This window comes from Solanum stenotomum, chromosome 4 (assembly GCF_019186545.1).
Source record: "Solanum stenotomum isolate F172 chromosome 4, ASM1918654v1, whole genome shotgun sequence".
NCBI lineage: Eukaryota > Viridiplantae > Streptophyta > Magnoliopsida > Solanales > Solanaceae > Solanum > Solanum stenotomum.
This window is the reverse complement of record NC_064285.1, coordinates 24,346,554-24,358,240: the sequence shown is the minus strand read 5'-3', so window position 1 is coordinate 24,358,240 and position 11,687 is coordinate 24,346,554. Positions and strand designations below refer to the sequence as shown.

Below are 11,687 nucleotides of genomic sequence, written 5' to 3'. Positions count from 1 at the left end.
GGTGGTGACTTGTAGTAGTAGGGTGGGGGAGGTGACGGGGATGGTGGAGGAGGAGACTTGTAGTAGTAGGGTGGTGGAGGAGATGGGGAAGGTGGTGGTGGTGACTTGTAGTAGTATGGTGGAGGGGGAGAAGGCGATAAAGGAAGAGGAGACTTGTAGTAGTAAGGTGGTGGAGGAGATGGTGATGGTGGAGGAGGAGACTTGTAGTAGTAGGGTGGTGGAGGAGATGGTGAAGGTGGTGGTGGTGACTTGTAGTAGTAGGGTGGGGGAGGTGACGGGGACGGTGGAGGAGGAGACTTGTAGTAGTAGGGTGGTGGAGGTGATGGTGATGGTGGTGGTGGAGACTTGTAATAGTATGGTGGAGGGGGAGATGGTGATGGAGGAGGAGGAGACCTGTAGTAGTAGGGTGGTGGAGGTGATGACGATGGTGGTGGTGGGGACTTGTAATAGTATGGTGGAGGAGGAGATGGTGATGGTGGTGGAGGAGACTTGTAGTAATAAGGAGGTGGAGGAGAAGGTGATGGTGGTGGTGGGGACTTGTAGTAGTAAGGTGGGGGTGATTGTGACGGGGGTGGGTGTGGGGGTGATTTATAATAGTATATTGGTGCAGGTTTTGGTGATGGTGGAGGTGGAGACTTATAGAAATAAGGAGGTGGTGGAGACTTAGTTGGTGGAGGCGGAGATTTATAAAAATATACTGGTGTAGGTTTTAGTGATGGTGGAGGTGGAGACTTGTAATAATAATGAGGTGGTGGAGATTTAGTTGGTGGTGGCGGAGATTTGTAATAGTAAGCAGGTGGTGGTGGAGACTTATAAACGTATGTGGGGGTTGGGGGAGGTGCTGATTTATACACATACTTTGGCGATGGAGGAGGTGGTGACTTATAAACATAAGTCGGTGATGGAGGTGGAGGAGATTTATAGTAGTATGGAGCAGGTGTAGGCTTGGGATTTTTGCATTCTGCGTAAGGTGTCTTAGAGCCATAAGCAAATGGCTTTGCATAGAGTACAACTTCATAGTTATTCTTTGACTTCACTTTAAGGTTAGCACCCTTTATTCCCCAGTGAAGGTTTATAGGAATTCTACACTTTGAATCCTTTGGAGCATTGTGGAGTTTAGCTTTGCAAGCCTTTGCTCCATATTTGCGATATTCAAATCCTTCAACTGTGATGCTAAATGTTCCATTGATCTTAGTGGTACCATAACTCACAATTTTCTTGTCACCAGCCTTGCAAGTTACTTCAACAACAGCACCTAAATCCATGTGAAAACAGAAATAATACATTAAAACAATTAATAGATCTGCTAACATATGAACATTTAGATATGTCCCCACTTTCTCCAGAACTATGCCCTCTATTCATCATATAAAATTGTAGTAACTTGTTTTTCTCATAATAAATACTCTTTCATGCAAGCACTAACTACTTTCATGCAATTGTCAAAATAGTAGTTGCCTTATAAATTTTCTTGACGTTTCAAAATCTTCATTTTAACGATAGATATTGATGACGACAAAAGAGGATTGAAAATTCAAATAGAAACAGACACGTTTATGAATTATGATGAAAGCATATAGTACAAAGCATCAAAGAGGAGAATATATAGTTGGATAATTAAGAGAAAGTAAAGAAAACTGGCATGATATAAAAACTATGGTACCTTTCAGGTGCTTCTTTCCATGAGACATTTTTGGGTACTTCCAATCATAGCATCTAAAACAGTAGACTTTTCCGACAACTTTGACCACCAATTGATGATGTGGAGGATAGTAATGAGTTGGAGGTGGGGGAGACTTGTAGTAGTATGGAGTTGTTGGAGGTGACTTGATTGGTGGTGGTGGAGAAGTGTAGTGATATGGTGGAGGAGGTGATTTCTTAGGTGGAGATGGGGAGGAGTAGTAGTATGTAGGAGGTGGTGACTTAACAGGTGGTGGTGGGGAAGTGTAGTGATATGGTGGGGGAGGTGATTTCTTTTCTGGTGGTGTTGAGGAGTAGTAATATGGTGGAGGGGGAGACTTCATTGGTGGTGGTGGAGAATTGTAATAGTACGGGGGAGGAGGTGATTTAGTAGGTGGTGGTGGAGACTTGTAGTAGTATGGTGGGGGTGGTGATGGGGATGGTGGAGGAGGAGACTTGTAATAATATGGTGGTGGTGGTGATGGAAATGGAGGTGGAGGAGACTTGTAGTAATAAGGTGGTGGAGGAGAAGGTGAAGGAGGTGGTGGAGATTTGTAATAATATGGTGAAGGAGGTGAAGGAGAAGGTGGCGGTGGAGCCTTATAATAATATGGTGGGGGTGGTGATGGTGAAGGAGGTGGTGGAGATTTATAATAGTATGGTGGTGGAGGTGATAGTGAAGGTGGAGGTGGAGACTTGTAGTAATACGGAGGTGGTGGTGAAGGTGATGGTGGAGGAGGAGACTTGTAGTAATATGGTGGAGGTGGAGATGGCGATGGAGGTGGTGGAGACTTATACACATACGGTGGAGGTGGAGATGGTGAGGGAGGCGGTGGAGACTTATATACATATGGTGGAGGTGGTGATGGTGATGGAGGCAGTGGAGACTTATACACATATGGTGGAGGTGGTGATGGAGAAGGGGACGGAGGTGATTTATAAACATATGGAGGCGGGGAAGAAGGTGAGGGAGGAGGTGGAGATTTGTACACGTAAGGTGGTGGCGGAGAAGGAGAAGGAGGTGGTGTTGACTTATACTCATACATCGGAGGTGGTGGAGAAGAGTATACATAAGGGTCTGCCGACACTACATTAGCAACAACCAATATGGCCAACGCCGTTAAGATTTGTGGCAAATACTGACGATCCTTGGCAAGGCCGCCACCTTGAAGCCTCATTTCGCCGGAAAATTACACCACCTAGCCTCCCAAATGTGGCTAGTTAGAGTAAGAAGAAAGGAGATAACCTTAAGTTTTTTAGTTGAGAAGTGTTGCCTTTTGGGGATTCATTGGTCTATGTATTTATAGTAAAACACCTTGAGAGGTAGCTCTGTCTAAAGGACCAATTCAAATGTAAAAGAATATGTAACATATTCTAAAGGACCAGTTCAAATTTTACTTATAAAAACTCCACTTCTTGATCACTTTTGAATATTTCCATTGAATTATTTTCACATCATTTACCTGCTATAAAGAAAATCATGAGAACAACATATGAATGTGCAAAGAGACAGATCAATTCACATGCCACAAAATGTTGCTAAGGGAAAATGATTGTTAATTTTCAATATTTCCACTCTCTTACCATTTTGGTTTCCATGTGTTGCCTCTCATGGACATTCAGAGTTTGAGACTTACAAATATCAATAATAATAATTGAATGATAATCATAATTCATACACAGTTAAAAAAAGAGAATTGTATTCTTGTCTCTTTAGGTCATTAGTGGTAAAAAAAAGAAATCAAACTTAAAACCAAAAGTTGTGGTAGCATGGTAAGTATTCCTCCATGCTTAATCAGAGGTCTCGAGTTCGACTTCTAGATATAAAATCATTTTTGATACTTGATAGAAAGCGTTTTAATTACTCCCCATAAAGAAATTTTCCATTGTGAATTCAGATAAAGCGGACTCCAAAGCAAAAAAAACCTTCCTATGATGGATGCAGGCTTCAAGTTAGTTGATTTTACTTGTTGCCAACTAGAGATGTTGATTTCTTTGACATTGAAATGTTTCAACTACTCCATTATATTTGGTGATATACTTAAAAATAAGTTTGACTATTTATTTTATTTTGAAATATTTTTATTAATTAATTTCAGAAGCATTTGTTCATGAACTAAGTTATTAAAAATCAATTTCTGTCGTTTTCAATTAATACCAATTATTAATACTTAATAAGTTTATTAAAGAGTGTTTAATTTTTTGAGACTTGCCATGCACTACTACTAATTCAAAAAAAGTACAAATCCGTACTTCAGATATTTCCCATATTTTCTTTATTAGTATACATTTGTAAAATTAAAGTATTTATGTTATTTTGTATGAGGATTTAATTTAAGTTAGAGATTAAATTATATGTATTGACAAAGTAAAAAATATCTAGCTCTTTGATCTGTTCTATATTAAACGAATCACCTCTTAATTTGTCTTATATCTAGCTCAATTTTTACTTCATACAATTAGATGCACATAAATTGGTCAGAACATCATGATTATTAAAAAAAATTGATTTGTACAATAGTACTGTGACAAAGAAAATCGACTGTCTCTATAATTTCAAACAAAACATAAATTTATTTATTTATTTAGTTGACTTTGCTCCAATACAAACAAGATATCTTTATTTATTCTTTCTAAAAAGTTAAATGTTTTATTACTTCGTTAATCAATTGTGAATTCCAACATATCATGAAAGAATATTAGACGTGGATTGATTAACTTTTTAGACACAATATTTACAAAAACAAATATTTTTTTTAAAAAAACTATAACATTGATGTTTAAGAGTTTAGTCAAATCTTTTTTTATAAAATTCATTATTTAAATATTTTGGATTTTGTGATCCCACCGTTGCTCCACTAAGGAAGACCTGTGATTAGGAGTGAAAATAAAATTGGTAAATTCATTAGTTTTGTGTGATATTTATATTTTAGAAAACATTTAAAATAATTTTGAATTCAATAGGTAAGCACATACAAATGAAACTCAGGTAAATAATCAAATGAAATCCATTTTACGAAATAATTTGATCTATTAACAACATTAGTGTGATAATAGCCCTAATGCTAGAGAGATTATCACCGCAAGGCATTAAGTAATAGGCCATAAGCGTCTATAAGTTATGTGGTAATTGAAATTCCATATTTAAATACTCAATCATGACTCCATCTTTTCTTGTATATATAATTATATTATGGCCTTTCTGATCTATTCATTGTAATAGTTATAACCATTTTGGTAGACAGTGAATTTCATCCAAAGGCTAAATACGAACGAGAGACCAATAACGAACAAGTATCAAGATGAAAAGAATTTTATAAAAAAAAAGTAAAAAAAGTGCTTGAAATTGTGAGGAGGGATGTGGATGGGTAAACGATGCGCCCAATCAAATGTGGAATGGCGATGAGCCAATCACTTTTTTTATTTATTAATGTGCCAGTCCACTTTATCTGTTGACCGTGCTGAAAAATACAGGAACATGACCTTATAATACGTAAATAGGTACCAAGTTGATAGTACAAAATGTCATCTAAAAATGTAAAAATGTTACATCTACCTATAACATCCCTTAGCTCACGCATCGATGAAGAACATAAAGATATGTGATTCCAGAAATTTAGGCCGAGGATACCAATGTTCAATCTCTTTTATACTCTCATCAACACTAACTATTCCAACAAATTATAGAACTTTGTGAACCATCAAGTCATTGAATGCAAATAGTACCAAAAGTCGTTAGGCTGAGGATACATACATCTACTTAAGCATCATGCATCACATATTTGCGTCGCTAAAAAAGAAAAAGTAAAAATGATTCAATATTATTTTTACCTTTTTCATAAAGTATAATTTTACTACGAATGAAATTCAATTGAACCATTCACCAAAGGATTTTAAAGTAATCTCAACAAACAATTATTTTCTGATTTAAGGTAGGAATCTACTAATTAGAAGGTGCTTCTGACATGGTATTAAGAGGCATTTAAGATAATTAAATTATTAACTGATAGCCACCTTCTTCAAGCTGTATTTTAATCTAGATAATTTGACAGTATAAAAAGATGAACAATGCCAGAATTAAAAAAATAAAAATAAAAAGACATTTTGGAAATCCAAAATTAGGGGTGGATGGACCATATAAGCTATGAGTTCAGCTTAATCTAATAATTTTGGCTCGAATCAAGCGCTAAAAACACAAGCTTCTCCACAGAGAATTAATATCTCAATATGACAATAGATTGTTTGAGATTCGAACCTACAACTAGTATTATTTTATATATATAAAAGAGAATCTTCAATCCGCCTAAGTGACACCACACAAAACCAGGATTTCTATTTTCCCTCATTCTTGTCATTTATGTCCTTTATTCGTGAAAAAAATGAAAAACTTACTTGGATGGATTCCTTTTAATAAATAATTACTTATTTTAGCGATACTTTTTATTTATTACCATACATAGCAATACACAAAAATACTATGTTAAATCTGCAATATGTATTAAAAGTGAATTATGTGTGCAATATATATGTATTATAATTGTTTTTTAAAATATATTATGCTTGTTTGATAAGAAATTGACACATTGTATTATAAGTGTATTAAAATGTGTGATAAATGTATAATCCATCAATAAAACTTGTATTATATGAGTTCTATAAATTGTTCTATGTAATATGTATTAAAACTGTATTATAAATGTATTAAAAGTAATCAAGTGAAAAGAAATGTTATTGTTATAAATGGTAAATATTTTTTTAGTATGGTATAGTTAGGTAAGTTACCAAAAAATTAACGTGTAATTTTTATAAAAAAATTAAAAGACCCAATGATGAGCCAGATATTATGAAGAAAAATGTACACAAAGTGCCAAAGCCCACAAAATCTGAAAACAACAACTAAAACAAAACAAACAAACAAAAAATAATGTGTAAAAAATAATCTAGGCTCAATGTGTAAAACATAATTTAGCCTCTTATCTGTAACCAGGATTTTAAGACACTTATACTTGAGCATTAGCTTCATCTTCGGAGTAAAAATCCCCAAAACATCCTCTATATATCCTTTGAGGTGGAGTCCTAATCTTGTTGAATTTGGAGCACATATAGAGCCTGTTTGGGATATATGGTTTAGTTTAAGTCATTTTAATCCAAAATAGCTTTTAATCACTTTTAGAATGTTAGGATATAGAAAATAAAAAAGTTCTTACATTTCACGCTATAATGATAAAGATAAGTCAAAAGTCATAAGTTAGAGCCTTGTTGCACCGAGTGCTTGTAGAACTGGGCTTTCCTCAAAATGTATATCCTGAATTATGTAATGTTTGCAGACAGTAAATTATACAATTTTGGTCAATCATTTACCCTTATTTGCTAGAGGTAATTGAAAGAAACCCAATAACTAGACCAACATAATTCAAACTCAAATAACCTATAGATATACTTCACTAACTCGTACTTGGAATTAAAAAGGAATTAATTAAGAACTAAAAAAAGATAAATTGAGTAGAAGAAAGAGATGAGATGCATAGATGAGAGGATTAGACATTTTTTTTAATCTGTCGTCCTTTTAGCTAGTTGTTAATTGGGTGTGGGTCCCAAATCCATCTTTGTGAAGGCCTTTCAATTTTGTTGCTCCTTCCCAGCCCAATAACTAATTATGTGACATCCTTATAGGTCCCAAATCGACATTCTGGTTCATAACAATACTCCCATCGTCAATAAGAGGTTCAAGGCAATAACATTGGAAATAGCATGCTCCTCACCAATTGCCTCAGATAACAGTCGGTTGTCACTGTATCCCTGAACCAACTGAATAGGTTGAACAACCTTGACCCATTAAAAAGTCACAATATATACCTGCAACACAACACAGATGTACTCAAAACCACAGATGCAATTTATATTGATCATTCGACACACACTAGTATCAACCCAATTAAAATGAGATTTTATCAGGAGAAATATATATCAAATTATTCAAAAACCAATAAGCACATTGATCTGTTGACACATTTTGATGCTGCATTGTAACTTCAACAGTTAAATATTTGTCACTCCATGCATCAAGTGGTTTCTTCAATGACATTGTGATTTTGTGTACTACTTGAGTATTCTCTTTCACGTGAGCATCATAAAAGTAATTAAAAAGTAGAGAAGTAAATTCGAGCAATAGGTGGGCCTCGGTGGTCTTCATAAGACCATTTTGGTGCATAGTTTTGGAACTGATTCCTGGATCCCACACACAATTAACCTTCACTGTTCCACCAAGCTTAACCATGAACAGATTGGCACCGGCATCCACGGGAAAGAAACATTCAGCATGTCTTATTCCCTCATTAAGTTTTTCATGTTTAACATCATTCCTCACATCATAAGATTGGATTTCACTCTTTGAAACATCACCCTTATTCTCAAAAGATAGTTTATAAAGATATAGATGTAAGAATTATTATTTATTTACTATTAATTATTTTTTACTTATGGCCCAAGTTTACTTGGAATCAAAGTAATACCATAAATAATATTTAATAAGGAATAGATCTCGTCCGTACATTGGTTACTTGATGGACGTACCAGATTAAGTCATAACCTTTATAAATTGGTCCTCCCTCCACCCATTAGGGTTACCACATATTCTCTACATTAATTCCATCGTTGACGGTTGTGGTAGCATAAAGTTAGGGCAAGGAGGTAGAAACCAATTTACGACTAACGCTTCTGCTTCTCTCTGTGATGATGTCTTCCTCATCATGTATGTTCCCTAACATTCTCTATGTAAGATTATCATGTTCAAGATCCTGAAAATATTTAATCTTACATGTGGTATCAGAGCCTGGATTGTTTGAACGGATAATCTTCGTATCTCTTCTGAAATTAATTGAAATAAGTAAATTTTTATTTATTTATTTTGTCAAAATTTCGTTGAACCTTATGCATAATGGTTCTGTTGATTCCATACAAAATTATATATGATATTGAATTGTTTCAAGTCATTATTGACATTAACAACTAAGGAATCTAATACACGTGTATAAACAGTTAATAAGAATTTCAATATTACGTTAATAAGAATTTCAATATTACGTGCAACTTATTGTTTGTTATTTTAATAATTTGTGATTAGCAACATTTTTTAATGAGAAAATTTCTTGTAAATTTAATTGTGTCCAAACAAATTATATTCAAACTTATTGTTGAATCCTTTTGTAGTAGCGTAATTTTGTGCTTGACTATTTAAGGTGTTTGGATTCTTATGTTAATAAAGTGTTGTTAGCAAAATTTAATTTGCACAAATTCTGAAAAAACCTTAATCTTTCCATAATACAATAATTATGTTTTGTTTTGTTTTTAAAATTGTGCAATAAATTAAAGTGGCCGTTATACTAAGCAATAAATTATATGTGTGTATTATGTTTCTATAGTTTGTTAGTCACCAAAGTGGCCAAACTAGAGAAATTAACGTCTACACATCATATTTATGATCACTTGATGCATGTATTATGTTTCTATAGTTTTGTTAGTTACCAAAGTGGCCAAACTAGAGAAATTAACATCTACACATATCATATTTATGATCACTTGATGCATGTATTATGTTTCTATAGTTTTGTTAGTCACCAAAGTGGCCAAACTAAATTGTATAAAATTATTCACATGCACAAAATTTTATGATATTATGTGTGCATTTGTATTTATATAGTTTGTTAGTCACCAAAGTGGCCAAACTAGTATGGTTAAGAAAAATGTGCATTCATAAAATTGTCATTTATCTATGAAAGTTAATGAAATGCCTATATTGAAAATAAATAGATAAATTGACTTTCACTATTGCTAGAACTTAAGAATTTACCCAAAGGTGAATCAATCATTGTACGAATAGTGAAAATTATGAGGTAAATTAAGCTTTTTAGTCAAGCATATATTGTATATCCAAAGATGTCGTATATGTTTGATTAAAAAATATTCAATTACCTATTAAAGATAAAATTGGCATTTAAATTATGACAGTGTGTCGTAGTATCTACCCAAAGGAGAATTACAATATATTTTTATCGCTTTACTGAATTCACATTATTTTTTGATTTGTGAGCATGTATATCTATTTTGCAGTTATTTCTTCATTCGCATGCTTCGTCTGTTACTGTGTTCAATGGATTGAACTTCTCTGAATGACATGAACAAGTACAGTTCCACTTAGGTGTAATGGATCTTGACTTGGCTTTGCTGAATGACAAACCTACTGCCATTACTGATAAGAGCAGTGAGGATGAGAAGTCTTTTCATAAATCATGGGAACGCTCTAACAGATTAAGCCTTATGTTCATGCGAATGACTGTTGCTAACAACATTAAGAGTACTATTCCACAAACAGAAAGTGCCAGGGAATACCTGAAGTTTGTGGAATAACGTTTTTGTTCTGCTGATAAGTCTCTCGCTGGTACACTAATGGTTGAACTCACGACCATGAAGTTTGATGGGTCGCGTAGTATGCAAAATCATATCATCGAGATGACTAACATTGTAACAAGACTTAGGACCTTGGGGATGAAAATGGATGACACCTTCTTGGTTAAGTTCATTCTGAACTCATTGCCTCTTGAGTATGGACCATTCCAAATTAACTATAACACTATTAAGGATAAGTGGGATGTTAGTAAATTGTCCAATATGCTTACTCAAGAGGAGTCAAGACTTAAGAAACAAGGAGGTCATTCCATTAACTTCATAGGTCAAGGAGCTGGTAAAGGACTTAAAGTGAAGGCCAACAAGTTTAAGAAAAAGAAAGCACCTGCTAAAGTTCCACAGGATGCTCATAAGGAGCTTAAGGCTGATGTGTGTTGTTTCTGTAAAAAGGAAGGACACTATCAGAAAGATTGCCTGAAACGTAAAGCTTGGTTTGAAAAGAAAGGTACATTTAGTGTTTTTGTATGTTTCAAATCAAATTTAATAGAAGTTCCTAATAATACTTGGTGGCTTGATTCTGGTGCAACTACCCATGTATTCACTATGTTGCAGGGATTCACTACGATCTAAACTACAAATCCAAATAAGGATCTCTTGTTCATGGGAAATCACATGAAGGCTAAAATTGAAGGCATATAGACTTATAATTTGATCTTGGAGACTGGACATCACCTTGATTTATTACAGACTCTTTATGCTCCTTCAATTTCTAGGAATTTGATTTCTCTTTCAAGATTTGATGTTTCTGGATTTGTTTTTAAGTTTGGACATGATTGTTTCAATTTACATAAGAATACTATTTATGATTTTGGTGTTCTTATTGATGGGTTATATAGATTGAAACTTGATAATAATTTTTTCTGAATTCCTTATTACCATTTATCAAATTGTTGGAATGAAACGTAGTTCACTAAATGAAACTCATGCTTATTTGTGGCATAAATATTTGGGTCATGTATCCAAAGAAAGATTAAAAGATTAGTAAAGAATGAGATTCTTCCGAATCTGAATTTTATTAATCTTGATATATGTTTGGATTGCATTAAAGGAAAACAAACCAAGCATACTAAGAAAGGTGCCACAAGGAGCACTCAACTTCTTGAAATTATAAACACTGATATTTGCGGACCCTTTGATGTTCCATATTTAGGTGGATATAATATTTTATCATCTGTATCGATGATTTTCACATTATGGATTTATTTATTTGTTGAAAGAAAAATCTCAAACAGCGGACGCTCTCAAAGTGTACGTTAATAAGGTTGAAAAACAATTAGGTATAAAGTGAAAATCATTAGGTCAGATAGAGGTGATGAATATTATGGAAAGTATAACGAATCAAAATAATGTCCAAGTCCATATTGCTAAATTCCTTGAGAATGGTGAAGTTAGTTGGAGTGTTGAACGACAAAGTGTGGAAATTAATGAGGTAAGGGTAAATGCCCATAAATGTACCTACTTCCATACCAATAACAAATGTTGTTCCTCTTGTTGAAGAACACTTTAACAATGTTGAACAATATTTGGGTGAAACACTTCAAGAA

The 11,687-nt window shown here is 34.1% G+C and overlaps 1 protein-coding gene across 1 annotated transcript in view; it reads right to left on the bottom strand.

Moving 5' to 3' along the window:
• The window catches only part of LOC125861374 (extensin-2-like), a 3,493-nt gene extending 630 nt beyond the window's left edge, over window positions 1-2,863 (bottom strand). Inside the window, exons 1-3 of the mRNA XM_049541292.1 lie at window positions 2,003-2,863; window positions 891-934; window positions 10-536 (exon numbers count right to left, since the gene is read on the bottom strand). Of these exons, the coding sequence (XP_049397249.1) occupies window positions 10-536; window positions 891-934; window positions 2,003-2,858 (1,427 nt within the window). The 5' untranslated portion in view covers window positions 2,859-2,863. The remainder of the gene's footprint in view (window positions 1-9; window positions 537-890; window positions 935-2,002) is intronic.
• Window positions 2,864-11,687: the final 8,824 nt, after the last annotated feature.